The sequence below is a fragment of the Mesocricetus auratus genome, unplaced genomic scaffold (assembly GCF_017639785.1).
Source record: "Mesocricetus auratus isolate SY011 unplaced genomic scaffold, BCM_Maur_2.0 Super-Scaffold_100014, whole genome shotgun sequence".
Lineage (NCBI taxonomy): Eukaryota > Metazoa > Chordata > Mammalia > Rodentia > Cricetidae > Mesocricetus > Mesocricetus auratus.
In genome coordinates, this window is record NW_024429197.1 from 36,312,385 (window position 1) to 36,328,189 (window position 15,805).

General features: G+C 41.0%; 1 protein-coding gene across 4 annotated transcripts in view; it reads right to left on the reverse strand.

Annotated features, from left to right (window-relative positions):
• Pde4b (phosphodiesterase 4B) overlaps positions 1-15,805 on the reverse strand; it is a 538,982-nt gene that overhangs the window by 7,134 nt on the left and 516,043 nt on the right. For 3 of the 4 annotated variants that reach the window (XM_040757097.1, XM_021228452.2, XM_040757098.1), the window contains 5 exons: positions 9,446-9,539; positions 3,748-3,926; positions 2,408-2,506; positions 2,106-2,270; positions 291-390 (listed from right to left, as the gene is read on the reverse strand). In XM_040757097.1, the coding sequence (XP_040613031.1) occupies positions 291-390; positions 2,106-2,270; positions 2,408-2,506; positions 3,748-3,926; positions 9,446-9,539 (637 nt within the window). Of the gene's footprint in view, positions 1-290; positions 391-2,105; positions 2,271-2,407; positions 2,507-3,747; positions 3,927-9,445; positions 9,540-10,162; positions 10,640-15,805 lie in introns of those variants that run through there. The other variant, XM_005072203.4, reaches the window with a different exon arrangement.

Sequence of the window (15,805 nt, forward strand, 5' to 3'; positions counted from 1 at the left end):
TCTTGGTTGGCAACTCCAACTCTGTTATTCTTTCTTTCCATATTATATTTTTCCAAACTTTGAGCTCTTTTTAAATGGCTTGCCCCGGACCCTCTCCAAGTTCTCCATGCACCTCCAAAACTGTGTTGACAAGCTAGACACAGTATCCAGGAAAGGCCTGGGTAATTTTCATGGAATGGAAGGATTACCTCATTATTGCCCTTGCTATTACCCACAATGAAAACATTAGGAGGAAAACATTGCAGTGAATCACAGAATGATCTGGAATGACTGTGCAGTGGTGAACTCACTTGTGTTGATGAGGAACTGATTGGAGACTCCGGGATGATCAACATCGTGGATGGCAGCTGCAAAAATGGCAGCCAGGATTTCGAGGTCTGTGAAGACAGCCTGTGGGTTCAAAAGAGCTTGTTAACTATCCACATTCAATAATCTTGTCGTACTCTTTAGTTTCATATGCTTCAAGTGCCACATTTCATTCTTGTTGGGAGAGGCACTGCTGGTACCTCAGGATGTTGATTTAATTAAGCATAAGACTCTGTTTATCACCACAAAACATTTGATGTGAGAAGGATGATGTCTAGAGCTCATCCCATATTGATCTCACATAGGCTGGGTTTGGTAAATCATTAACATCAATTTTGATGGTACTGTGTGTGTGTGTGTGTGTGTGTGTGTGTGTGTGTGTGTGTGCCTGTAGTTGGTGTCTTGGATTTATGGCAGTTTGGTGATTGTGTAACAGTCAAAGAAAAAAGTCATCCTGGTTCTGGGAAGGTGGCAGATAATAACCTTCATAGATAACTAAGCAACCAAGTGTAGAAGAGGTTAAACTCCAGCTTTGGAAGACAAAGTTTATTTTATAGTGAGGTCCCAAGGTGTCATGTATACAGTATTTTGTCTGCATACCCACTACATGTTTAATAGGGGCAAGAGTTGGAAACATTTCTAGGAAATAAAGCTCAATGTCATACCACTTCACTCCTTCACACTGTCATGAAGGCGTCTCTGTCTTCCTCCTTCCCCATGTACAGTGATTTGAACCTAGTTCTTGTTCAGCATGCAATGCTGCTGGTTCTAAAGATGTACTTCTTCCGTTCATTCAAACACTAGCCCAGTCTCTGACTCTTCTCCAAAGACAAATCCTACTGCACACTAAGCATTCCACACTCCTTTTTCTAAGTTTGCAACCCTCATAGTCAATTTACAGTCAAACAATAGATGAATAGAGCTACCCTACTTCATGATTGTAAATGCAATACATTTTTTTCCCATTCAGGAGGATTAAACACCCTTAGCTCCATCTCACTTTGACAAGCTGTCTTAGCTTTATTTTCTTAAATCATATGGAAGTCAAGCAAAGAGTTTAGTCTTTCTCCACCTCCCAAACTGAGTCTACCAAGGTGCCTGGCTAAGGCTTGGCCAGTTCTTTCCTGCAACAGGCAGTTCTGTTTGGAAGTATCTGCTTACTCATTGTTGCCATCTGCCAAGGGGTGGCATGGCTGGGCATATTGCTAATTATAGTAGCTCATGAGAAGGCATGATCTATAAGAGTCATAGTCATCTCCACAGAGACTATGGTAGCAGTTTCTCTTGGCTTTTATTCACTAACCCATCTGCTCTTGATTCTCAGTTACTACTTTGAATTCCTAGGAAAATGAGTCTCTCCATGTTTATCCCTAACAGAGACTACACAGAACATTTCATATTACATATATATTTTATCTTCCTTAAGGCCTGGGATGAGTACATACTGAGCAACTCAGAGTGCATGCATGTTGCTCAGTATGTACTCATCCCAGGCCTTGCGATGCCCTGTATCCCTTAGGAATATGATGAAAATAAATCATGGGTCCAATTCCTTGTCTGATAATTAAATAATCTTCAGTTGGCAAAGATGGAAAAAGGAACATTACACTGATACTGCAAAATGATGAAAGTAGATGGGTAAAAATGGCAAACCAAATTGGTGAATGCCACAGCTTCCAAAGAAGCAGTTCCAGTACTACGGGTCATCAGATTGCATTATTTTTATAAGTGTACTGTACATTTATGGTATTTTTAAAAATAGGATGGAAATGTATGCAAAACAGATAGTAGCTACTCACATCCAATGCTGGCGTAGAAAGGAGAACATGGGTTGACTGGGCCACATCAGCAGCATGTAGGCTGTTGTGATAAGCCACATCAGAATGGTAATGGTCTTCTAAAGTCATCATGTAGGTTACAAAGGTGTCAGATGAGATTTTGAAGGTCTTTAGCAGGTCTCTTTCCTATGAAGTAAAATGGATAAGGACATGAATAAATGGATATCCAGAAATAGGAAGAAAGTTTTCAACAAAATAACCAGACATGTAAAATATAAAGAGCTGTGCTCCTGGATAACCAGCATTTGCTCTGGCTTCCTTACCTGGAATATGGCGTACATGATGCACGTGAGGGGCCGATTATGGGAGTACCCAGCCACGTTGAAAATGTTAAGGCCCCATTTGTTCAGGTCTTCCAGCTCCTACAATCAAAATTAGAAGGGTTTAAGAATAACAGCTTTATTTTTAATGCTTTAAAAATATTTTTAGAAGATTTCATTTGGGGGAAATTGGTTGCAGAGTCTTTTATGCATCTGTCTAGAGGGTCCGGTTGCATAAGAATCTGAGAATGATAGGCTGGGTGTTGTCTATGCGTAACTGCAGATTTCTGCACATTCTTTCAAAACACCCAAGTATGTTTGCATTTAATAGTTAGTTGCTGACCTACATTTGTCAAACACCAGTCTTTTATTGATGCTGTTTTCAAAGGCAGCTCAAATGAGCCTACACTGCTGGTCCTGGTCCTCTATCCCTCCTCCTGCTACTCCATGCATAGGTGAGCTGTATCCAGGAAATGCTTTCACCCTTTGCTTATTATCCCTGAAGTCAGGTCAGGGAGATTCAGCTGCCAGAGTGTGTAGAAGTCAACCTTGACATAGCATTGACTGCCTGCTATGGGTTACATCTTAGGGTGGATGGGCCACACAGACCTGGAGGAACATCGTTCAGACCTTTGCTGTGGGGTTATTCCTAAAGTTATCTGCATGGGGGAGTAATTTATTTCATTTTGAATAACTGCCTGGAGGATTGGCCTGATGTTTAATCGATTCTTCTCTAATGGCAGTTTTCAGAAAGCCTCATGGAAGAAGTTTTGCTCAGAGGAAGCTTACGTCATCCTTTGATCAGGCTGTAAGTACCTTAGCAGCATCTGTGCAGCCTCCTACAGGAGGAATGAACATTTCTGTTCCTTCCTCGGCTGCTAGGTTTGGGCACAGGGGTCAGCTCTGTCACTGGCTCCTCATGTTATCATTAGCCCTGCCAACCATGACAGACATTCCCACTGGTGCCTGACATACTTTCTTCCACTGTCCTCTGGGATAATGCAGTCCAGCCTGCCAGCTTTCCCCGGGGACTTTCTGTGTCCCCCACAACACCATGCTGTATCCATAAGGAACTCTGCATTACTGAGCTTATACTCAGGACAAAGGAGCAGTCTTGTGGTGTGGAAGGATTTCAGTCAGGTGCTCCAGCAACGGACAAAGAGGCTACATCTTTATTTATAAATCTCAACGAAACAGCAAAACATGTGATCCCTCTTTTCTAAATGGTGGATGGGGTTTGCATGAGTGAATGACTGTGTGTGTGTGTGTGTGTGTGTGTGTGTGTGTGTGTGTGTGTGTGTGTAGCAGGGAGCTGCATGCACACATGCTCAGCTCATGCAAACCTTGGCTAGATGATCTTCATTTTCCGTGTTGACTCCAAAGCGTGAGATGCTTGTGTTGTTCAGGCTTGAGCTGTGCATCAGTTTCTTCACTCCGCTTATCTGGGTCATGAGCTGCTGCTTCTTCTTCTTCTCCCTGTCCTTCTGGGTGGGGGATGGGATTTCCACATCATTCTGCTTGTCTGCAACGGAATAGTGAACACGCTTTTGAGCACGCATGTGCCAGTGAGCACACAGCAACAATTCAGAACAACTTGAACCATGTGTATTGGGGTTTCAATTTCATAAACAACTCTTGTAGCATATCCTGACTGGACCTGCAGACTGTCCTGTGAAGCAGGCAGGAGATACATGAGTTGTTCCATGTTCCTGCAGAAGTAAATTGAGGCCCAGGGGAGCAAGGAACTTATCTAAGAAGTGACAGAGATAAGGCCACAGCCAGTTCTGTTTTCAGTGTAACCCAGAATTACACTCATTCTTTCAAAGCGGAGCATCAATACTTATATACAGATTTTTCATTAAAGTGAGAAATCTATTTTTGTATATAAAATGTTCATCACTTGGGAGGCAGAGGCAGATAGATTTCTGTTAGTTCTACAAAGCAAGTTCCAGGACAGCCAGAGCTATTACACAGAGAAAACCTGTCTTAAAAAACCAAAACCAAACAAACAAATAAATAAATAATATTCATTAGTGGTTATAGTGACATGGGCCTGTAATCCCAGCACAGAGGATGCAGGGACAGGAGGAAAACGGTTCAAAGACCTACATAACAAATTTGAGGCTAGTCTAGGTTACATGGGACCCCATCTTAAAACAACAGCAAAAAGTTCATTGTAAAAGACAGGCCAAATTTAACTAAAGCAAACTATGTTGTGCTCTTTTTTACATTATTTTTCTCTATAAAAATTCATATGTCTTTAACCAGCTTCAGTTTAAATAAGGATATATATGTTAGAAAATTAAATGGCTTCATAACCTTTAAATAATTACTTTAAAGCTTTGGTTCATTACCATTTGAGGTTTGGGGGAAGATTATAATTTGATTTCTTCATGTTTAGTGCCTATTAATTCTGTTTATAAACAACAAGGCCTCTCACCCATAATAGCCACTTTAGTTCATAATATGTTTATGCTTATTAACTATTGGTAATAATCTGATAGTTAATGGTAACAGTAAAGCTATTATTAGTAAAACCAGTGTCTATCTATAATGTAGAATCTTTCCTGTATGTTGCTATTAACTAGCAAATGCTGTCTCTCCCTTTGTAGGGAGATGAATCCTGGGTGCTCATGAGGCTGCTTCACCTCTGTCCTGCTACAGTGATGCCTGTGTGTGCATAAAGATAACAATTGGTTCCATCTCCGAACTATTTCTCCCTTGAACTAAATGGAGCCCATGGCTGCAATAGTCAACTCGGCTCTCGAAGTGCCCACATCTATCTTTGCTTGTCATGGTGAACATTAGTGTGGCAACAATATCCCCATTTGAAAATGGCATGCTTCCATAGAGCATGCTGGGACACAGATAATTTGCTTTTAGACTCGTGCAGATGATGGCATACTCCCATGTCGGGATCAGCTGTCTGCTTACAGGTCCTAGAGACACTCCATCAAAGCAAGACAAGATGGGGCCAGCTTCACCCACAGCTCACCACCTGGCTGTTGGGAGAGTCTAGCACTTTCCCATCCCCAGAATCCCTGAAAGGCCTTTAGGTATTCAAAAGCCTGCAGCTTTTGATTAGAGAAGCAATTTTAGTCATTTCTATTAGTTTAGATGTTTTCAAACTATTTACTATCACATAACACTGAGGAAATCTGAAAGAATTACAAATGTATGGGCCCCACCTCGCTCTACTAAATCAATACTTTAAAAAAAAATCCCATGCTGTCTTGATGATCAGAACTAGACTTGGGAACAAATAACAATCCCACACTCGCTTCTCAGATGAAGTCAGCAACTTGTCCAAACTCAAAGCACAGCCTAGTTAACAGATATTTATTTTGCAATTACTTTGTACACAGTGGTTTAATAGCTCAGAGCCCAGGTCTTGGGGTTCCTGTTAAAAATCTTTTTCCTACTGCCTCGCAGTGTCTGGTGTGGAAACTATATGTTATTTTAATTTTGAAATTTGTTTTCTCTCTGCCACTTCATTGCTAATGACTACCACTATTTGCTAAAATGAAAGGTCACAATACATCTTGCTTGCCCCAACTACCATTTTTCATGTTTGATGAAAAACGGTTTTAGATTTCCCAGTGCCCCTGCAGATACAAGCCTCTCTAGTGGGACCAGCAACTTTCCTGGTCTTGGTTAATTAAAGGTTCCCTGCAGCCGTGAGTAATTGAGCAGAACGGCTGCTGCGTCTGGGACACAGTAATAAAGAAGAGCATTATACACAGGGGTACCAGCGACATTCTTGGGTGTCCCCTACGTAAGCACTGGAACAAGTGACAGGCTTTCCTATTCGGGATTTCCTCTGGTGGGCATTTAGCCAACATACTGTGGAAACAACCTGAAGCACAGACTCAAAAATGGCAAGAAACCCTCAGTAAATTGACACTTCTAGTGGTCAGAATATGATGGGGACACCATTGGCTACTGTAAAACATGCACACAAACAATCGAGCAAAAAAAAAAAAAGACAAATATGAAAATTGACCTTATCCAAACACTGCTTGTGCTACAATATAAAGTATTTTCTCTGCTAGATCCCAGCATTCTATGATCATGAAAATTCTGAAATTCTTTTCCTCAAACCTTAAAAATTCTAGATTTTGAGATGAGATGTTAAGTAATTTTAAAAGGAAAATGTTCCTTATCTGTAAAAATGTTAAGTAGTTTTTAATGTAGCACACAAAAATATCTTGTTTTATATGTGTGATCTCCATCTATGTGCTATTTGCTTCTCCTGAGATTAGATATTCTAAATTCCACCTTTCCCAGCAACATGAAAGCCATTATCATATAATGGCATTAATAGGTGCCAAGATTGGTCCATGGCTTGTTGCCTGGCTTTCTGCATCCCACCTGAATATTGTTCTTTCAGATGGGAAAACCCGACAAATTACACAGATGCCAGGGTTAGGAGATTCCTTCCTTTCAAAACAGGGGGTTTTAATATTCTCTGATTCTTCCTGAGATATTGTTTTTAAGTTTAACTTCAATTAACACGGTCAACTTATTTTGTTCTGCAGTGATTGCCATGTTCAGAGCAAAGCCTTTTGCATAACTAGAAATTGCTAATCCCTCATTTTTATTTCCAGTAATCCTGGTTTCTAAAGAAAAAAGCTATCCCTATCAAACCTTTAAACGGGATTCTATTCCTTATGCTCTTAAGAATCTCTATTAGGGATGGCATCTGGTATCTACTTCTAAAGGCCTAGAGAGTTGGTTCTGACTCAGAAGAAACTATTAGCCAAGTGGCTTTGGGTTAGATTCCTTCATTCTTTTTAACTTCAATTCTGTTTCCTGTAAAATGAGGAACTTGTATCACGGGGGTCTTAAAGTCTACTGCAGATATGACAGTTTATGAGGCAGCCTCATGGGTCTCCAGGGACTCTCCCTTCCCCCTGAGACAGGACCAAGAGTTCCATGCCCTACATGTGCAGTTCAGAAATAAGCTTTGATTTACTGTACAAATTACAAGTCTGGGGCTCATTACAGAGGGTCAAGTACATCTCAGGGAAGCTGCTGAGCAACTCAGCCTGTGACAGACTCACAGTTTGCCAAAATTGGAAGAGGTGAAGGATAGCATTCCTCCTGGTGTCCCCATATTTCTGATGAAGCAGCCGATACCTCTTGTTTTTGTATCTTTTTCTGTGTTTTTCTAATAATCTTTTCCTTTGCCATGCACACATTCAAGTGCATAAGGAATGGGAATTGAATAATTCTCCTCAAATTTTTTCTCTGAACAATTTAGTTTTTAGTACAATGAGAAGCTAAGTTTTCCTGAAGGAGTGTGCCTAGATACCAAATAAGATATTCACAGAAGAATAGATATTCGTCTAGTCTCAGGATGGAAAGTATTGAAACTAAAAACTTCCCACTTCTTCTTGATAGCCACTGCTGATTTTTAAGAAATTCACTTGGGACAATAAGATATTTTTTCTGATCCTTAGCAAGTGGTCATTATAGAGACGCTGGGAAGACTGCTTCCATCCTGACCTGGCCAAGGGCTCAGAGATTCCATGGAGTTTTAACACTAACACTGAGAGAACCTCTAACCCAAAGAAGCCCAGGGATTACAAATGCAATGTGTGTAGAAATAAAAGCACTGGTTTAATTCTTCTCTCCTCTTGCCAATACCTGTCAAGTATCCCCAAAACAGTTCCCAGCTTATGAAAACTAACTGAATGTTTCATGAACCAAAATACGTATCTGAGATGCTGAGTGGAGGGTTCCTGTGTTCAGAGATAAAGGGGAAAGCCTGGGGAAGGGAAGGGTTAGGGGTTATGTCTTCTCTTTGCTTATATTACATTCCAGGCACCACTGGAAGATGGGGTATGCATAAAAATTCCTCTCCTTTGTTCCCTGTCAAAGGTTGTTGCAGCTGCAGTTGGGGACAGCAGGTGCTGGAGGACACCCACACATGGCCATAGTGAGGGTGGCCTCTGGCTGCTGATCTGCAGTTGGCAGATCTGCCGGATGAGCATGGGTTGTACAGTAATGTTGCACTGACAAGAACGCTGACTGATATGCTGTCAGAGGGAACTGCTTTTTAAACAAAGTTGCAGGTGGCCTGTGTTCCATAAGGCAACAAGGCAAATGTACATTTAATAAGAGGCTCTGCCAAAAAGGAAGCTGAGATGCTCTGCTGTAGGAATGGGCCATTTCCCTGGAAACATGGAATTGCATAAGCAAGAATATTTCAGAACCAGGAGAATCAGAATACAGAGGCTTCCCATGCATTTTTTGAGGTACACATACCCCCGATTCTACTGGCCACATTCAATTAAAACAGGAAGAATGGGTTCATGATACAAAAGTTACCTTTAAGCCTGAGATCAGAAATTCCTATGAGTAAAACAAGACCCAGGAAATTGAAGACCACCCCTGGAAGCCTATGATCTGTGTTATGTGTTAAGCACCATCCACACAATGTTGTGAATAGTCAAGGATCAGAATGAGAAGACAATGATGCTTCTTAGAGAAGACAAAGTCTCATGTAACACCTTCCTACACACACACACACACACACACACACACACACACACACACACACACAATCTCCTTCTTAAGAAATGACCCAGCAAGGCAACACTCAAATTATTTCCAGAACACCCTTTCCTGGACTCTGTGGAGGTAGCATAACCCCCCCCCTAAAGCTTTCTGTCTCAAAGCCTAGTTACTGGAAGAACTGAAAATAATTAAAAATTTAGAGCTACTGATACAGCAGTTGCTGAGGTTGGTTATTGGACCTTCAGCTGCTATGGAGGTCCCAATAGAGAGGGGTGTGGTAATATGCAGTCAGATAAATGCAATCAACCCATAATATCCTGCTCTCTTCAATAGCTATTATCAGTTCAAAAATATTACCTTCCTGTGCTTATTGTTTTCATTTAGAGATTGGCTTTAGCTCTTATCTTGAATAGATTTGTTTTCTGTGCTTAACCTTACTCCAAATTCACAGGGATACCCTTGACAAGTTGTAGAAATTCACCCTGAAGAAGCTCAGTGGGGTTCCTATTGGTATCTTACCTAAGAATGTGTTTGAAATGTATTCAGACACCTGGTTCCCTGATCGGCTCATCTCAGAGAGGTGTGTCAGCTCCCGGTTCAGCATCCTTTTGAACTGTTTATAAAGAAAAGAAAAGGCATTGAGTGTCTACGAAAGAGCAAATGATCACTGTATTTCCAACTTTCCTTCTAGGAACCGAGAAACTGTACAGCCAATTTCACTAGATTAATGAAAGCTACGCTACAAATCATAATGTCCCCTCAATTTGAAATCATTCCAACGTCACCGTAGAAAAAGGATGTTCTTAAATTTTCCTAAAATCGCTGATTACTTTTGAAGTTGCAAACTCAGGAAAAGAAATTTTAATAAAAATCAAAATAATTTCACTTGAAAATATTGCTACTTTTAAAAACTGGAACTATATCCTGAAATATAATTTTAGGTGATAACGTATTCAGTGAGAACAGATTAAGTGAAAAGTTTAAGGGAAAATGAAAGGGAGTGGCAGGGGAAAGCATCCTTTTAAAACATAGCTGAGAAAAAAACAGGATTGAAACACATTACAGTACATTAAAATACGATGCAGTAAAACATGCCCTTATTTCATAAGAAGCCCCAGTGGATTAAATGCATACACAAATTCAATCACTGCTGATGCCTTCTACTGCACAAAAAACAGACGGATGTAAAAGCATCCGATTCTGCCAAAGACACATAACGCAATCAAATCGACCCACCTTAATGTAACCCCAAGATACAGATAACAAATAGTTTGCCTCGGGCATTTTGGAGGCTCTTCTCGCCACAATCCACAAATCCCTTTGTAAGAATTCAGTTCTAGGAGAGCAATCCCCAGAGGATCAAAAACACCCTGCAGATCCAGTGGTTAAAGAATCAAAACTTAGAAAAGACAAAGCCTTGCAAATGCGCGGTATTTCCTAATCCACGGCAAGCCCATCTTCATTCACACTCGGGTTCTTGCAAGAAGCCTATGCTGCGCTCCCTGCTTATTTCCAGGCAGATGGGAGTAATGAAACCAGGAATTGTACGAAGGCGCAAGAGTCGGTCCAAATGTATTCAGCTAGCGGGCTTGAAGCACCGCATCAGTTACTAACAGTCCTGGTGCCCGGAGGGGTTTCCACCCTAGACTAGTCCAACTCTGCCAGGGAGCAGGGAATCTCTTTCCCCCCGGGAGCTGTCTGCCTGGGAAACAGCCATCTTTTAAAAAGGAGAAGATTAAAATGGAGGAAGCCCCATGAATATTTAAGTAAATCTGAGGTCCTACCCTCCCCCGTTCCAACTAGGTGTTCTTTAACCCCCTCTTCCTCTGCAGACAGCCCTCTGCAGAAGCAGCCTGACACAGCTATTCTAATTGCTTCCAAGTGATGGCACATTTGATTAATTGACTTTGAGCATTTTTTTTAATTGGAAAGGATTGGTACTGTAGCTGTTTTCTGACTCGGCATCCAGTATACAATAATTTCTTCTTAACCTGCTTTTAGAACATTATTTGTCCACCAACTGGAGTACTGATGCATTTAGCTCCTTTTCACAGCAGAAGGAATGGGGATGGAATTAATAATTTGACTCAAAAAGTATTTCATCTGAAATGTGCAGTTTTCTGCACTCAGTCAGTTCATTAATATGCTTATTAGATCTTATTCAACAAACGAATTAAATTCATTTAACCTTTACATGTAGGATTCCCAAGTACATTAGGAAATATGATATAGCATTTGCTGAATGAACAATGAATTATTTAGACTTATGCTTATTTGATATTTTAGTGCTGTTACACCTTGCAATTCATGCTAGAAACGTTTCATAGTTAAATTGTTTTAGTTTCATTTTAGCAACCCAGGATACGTTGAAAACGTCATTCTTTTCCTGGCTCCCCTGCCAGCCCCTTCTTGTCAGCATTGCAGTACAGGCAGTAGGATGCCCTGCCCAAGCAGGCTCCACTTCTCCCCCTCCCTATGCCCCTATCCCTAGCCTTCCAGGGAGTTCCTGTATTGCATGTTGAAGGATCAGCAAAGCACCATGGCAACAGCCTGAACTTGTAATTGGCTCTTTTTCCTGTGAGGCATTCCCCTTCCAAATGAGCATCCTGTATCTGACAATAGCTTCACTTCAGGCATCTAAGACTCAGGTCAAACCACTGCCTCTCCCAGAGAGCTGCCTTTTGAGGTGAAGCCAGACCAAATCCGAGCCTCTGACTGTTGGCTCACTGTACCACACGCCATCCTCTGAGACACAACCTCTCTCTTTCTGGATAACCCTGCTTACGTATGTGTGTGTTTTCACAAGTAACCAGACATCTCTGAGTTAATCATGTCTGCTTTGTAGACTTGACAGTTGAACTTCAATGCAATTTTGAAATCCAGGTAAAATTCATAAATTCCAAACTATTATTTTTTAAGATATAACTCTGTCACAATGGCCTCTTACCTTCAAGGCACAAAACCAGCCCTTATTGGAGACTAGGAGGTTAGGAAACACAGGTTTCTAAGCGCTGATAGGTCTACTAGCCTTTAGCAAAGAAACAAACTTTACTTAAACCATAGTAAAAATATCTTACATAAAAGCTTAGAGATAGATGATTTCTTCTGTACGCTCCCCCCGTGTACAAGACTTAGCCAAATATAATAGTCAAGCAATTATCCTTATTTTGGCTCCTTTGGTATCTCTGAAACATTTGTAAACATTTTGGAGTCGACTAGGGTTATACCACTTCATTAAAGTCATTCTGTCATTTTTTTCAGCGAACATTGATGGAATACATAAAATGGTCAGGCAAAGTGGGGAAGGGGGCAAGCAAACAGACAGACAGACAGACAGTCCTTTTGTGGTTTAATTAACTTTTCCTCTAGTAGACAGGCCAGATATATTAGGACAAATTGGCTAATCCTCAGGTAACAGTCTAAAGAGGGTGAGGAGAGCTCTTACTAGTGGTGTGATTGGCTGCAGGTTGGAAAAAAACAGTAATAAATGGCAAGACATCTCTCCCTACCCTCTTTGCCCCTGTAGCTTCCATTTGTCATAGGATCCTGTTGGGATACATGGTCCATCAGTCTGTGTGGTACAGGGTGGTGGTTCTCAGTCATGGGGCTGAGTAAGCTACACAGCTTCTGTGTCTTTTCAGAATGGGTCAGTGTATTCATGCAAGTAAACAGAGGAATACCTTCTCCCTTTTTTCCATGCCTAAATGGATTCTCCTATGATTTCTTTTTATTAACGGGCGGGGCAATGCATACCAAAAACAAAGTTTTCCAAAGTCATCCTAAGGTAACCATAAAATACACATGATGAAGTATACAAATGAAGGTCATCCGGGGTCAGAAACCAATCTAGACCTTTTAAACGTTGCTTAGCAACAACCACTGGTTTTCCTCAGCAAGGGAGGGCCCCACCACACTGACTAAGGCAATCATTGCTTTCATCAAAAAATACTTATGAAGGGCCCACTTGTTTGGGGCTTGGAAAGACTAAGAAAGGCATATGTGGCCTTCTAGAAAGGCAAAGTCTGATTAGGAAGGCCCTGATGACTGGACCAACCAAGGAACTGATATGTTGTTGATGTGACAGCTGACAGAACAGTAGGCTTTCAATGTCTGAATTCCATATGGGAGTTGCTTCTGGCCAACAATGGGTACCCATGACACAGCAATCGAATCTCAACTTTGATTCTCAGTCTCTATGACTGGCCTTGTGACATCGCTTCATCTGTCTTCTGTGAAATGAGAGTGACACATAAGACTCCAACCCACCTTTCCAGCCTAACCTCTTAAGATTGTGCGATAGATTCTAGAGCAGCCTCCTACAGCTTGGGCACAGTATTTACTAGCAACTAGCTCCTCTCAGAAAATAAAACTCTCTCTATACGGCTGAAGTTAACTGGGGGAAAAATGGAGTTGCTTCTGTCTATAACAATAAGCCACAACTAAGGAGAGGTATTTGTCATAACTCAGAGCTCCATAGCCTGAGACTCTTGGAGCCTCCCCGTTGATTTACCCAGTTAGCTGTTCCAATATGAAGGTAAAATGAATCCTGAATGAAACCATGGCCCAATGACTTGCAGGACTGAAAGGGAATGAATTTATTCACTTCACCAAATGCAGTGGAGAATTTACAAACGGGGAGGGGGTGCTATTTCAAAGATAAATGAGTTCCCATGTCTCCTGTACACAGATACTATTTTTCTTTAATAATCTGTCCTCACAAGAAAGCCCTGTTAGAGTCTACCTAGAAATAATGTTCCCAGGGGAAATGGCCAAATTCCCTTTTCAACACAGACAAACAAAGTTTGTGAATGAACCCTTAGAACACAAACTTCCCCACACCTCCCTAAAGCTGTGTCTGTCCAGCATTAGATCTACAAACACTGCTAAGAAATTACAGCTACATTTTGAAAAGAGAAGAATTATTACTTTAATAAATGACTTAATGCCATTTTTCTAGAACATTCTTTCTTTGTAAAAATCATCTGTGATTGTTATTAATGGCCTGCCTTTAATTTACTTAATTTTTATGCTCCCAGTTTTACAGATGATAAGTAAGTCCATTGTTTCCTTTGCTCTGAATTCAACACAGACTTCTTTTAAGTGAGAAACTACTTAGAAAATAATTGAAATTAAATTGTGTGAGATCACTTCAGTTTTCCTTCAGTCTCTGAGCCACTTTCCTCTCAAATGATGAAAACACATCATCATTTTCTACTCCTCAAAAGATGAGCCTACGGTTTGTTCAAAATTCAGCAGGCACTGTTCTGGGCTCTCAGTGACTTTACATAGAAGGGTGGGGTATTGGTAATATTATGTTTATCAGAAGAAAAAAAAACCACCAGAAGGCAGATGGTACAAGCAGCTAACAGTGAGAATGTGAAAGAGCTGCTTTTAAACTAATCTGGATTTGCTAGTGGCGGATTCTACATGATGAAAAAGGATTATTAAAATAATTGGTTAAAAAGCTACACTGTTAAAGACTAGAAAAGGTCCATACTTTTTCTCAATGATAACCTGATGAAGTCAGTAAGAGAAAATTTTAAAGACGGAAAAAGGTGCCAAACAGAGGAAGGCAGCCCCAGTCATCACTCCTGTGGGTGGCCGTCTACGTATGAGCCCAGCTGTGAGACAGGCGCCTTATTGTGTAGGATCTTCCTGTTTTCGCAGTTTGAAACAACTGCCGAAGTCATTAAAGTCACAATGACTTTTTTAGGGACTAACTTTTGACTCATATTTTATACTCTTGTTAGTCATAATTTTATAAGGATTCCTGAGAATCAGGGAAGTAGAGGGGCTGAAAACCCCTCTTGAGATCACAGAATGCTCACAGAGGCAGAGAGCTGAGGTGGTAACATGGGCTAGTGAGAGATGACTGTGAGCAATACGTAATCTTAGGCAAAATGAAGTGACTTCTTAGGGCTCTGCTTCTTTAGTTGAGTGAGACAGTTGATGTCCAAAGTCCCTACTTTTTTCTTTTTAATCTGACTTTAAAGTAAAACAGAAAAAAAAACTGGAGCAAGGATATAGTGTAGAGCTTTAAAAACCCTATGAAACTCACAGTTTCCACCATTCTTTAACAGCTCAGGTTATCTGGGACTATGCTTCCTCCCACTTCCCATCATTCCTTTGAAACTCCAGTCCCTGCTCCTCTAATGACATGTTCATCTTATTTGGAAGGCAAGAGAAATAGCACTGAGTGAATTAGTAACTGAATGGAAGAAGGAGCTACAGCCGGCATGCCCCTTTTGCTGGAGTAGCTGAGGAAGAAAGCACAGTTCCAAGGTAGGTCATGCCTGCCAACAAGTTCTGCTGCGAGCAAACTCTGGCCTGGGGGCACAGGGTTAGGTAGTGTTCGCCACTCCATGACCACTCCAGAGACTCTCTTTCTGCAGCAAATTCCTGCCTCCCTGGGGATGTAGTGATACAAGCTAGGTAGGAATCCGAGGAAGAGTGGGCATGAGTCTTTTCATCACAGTTTTGCAACAAAATGCTGGCATTTCTGATGAACAAATCCAGTTCTGTTTACCAGCTGGAAGATGAATACTTGCTCAGAGGACAAATGAAAGGCAAATTAGGGACAAAATACCAATATTTTCATTCAGAAAACTGGAAAGAGAAGGGAGAGGGCAGTATACAGTTGTTCCACAAACTGACACTAGGTTCATCTACTCTTGACTTGTTTCTCCCTACTTATTCTCTTCCTACCCATTTATTTTTCTGTTTACAATTTCTAAAACTTTTTTCCAGAGAAAATATGACACACAACATCTGAATGCTGAAAATGCTCCCTAACCCTGTAGTAATTCCCATAAGAGTCTTTCCAGAACGTTCTCATGACCCACATTCCCTCCTAAATTGCTGCAGTGACATGATAAAACA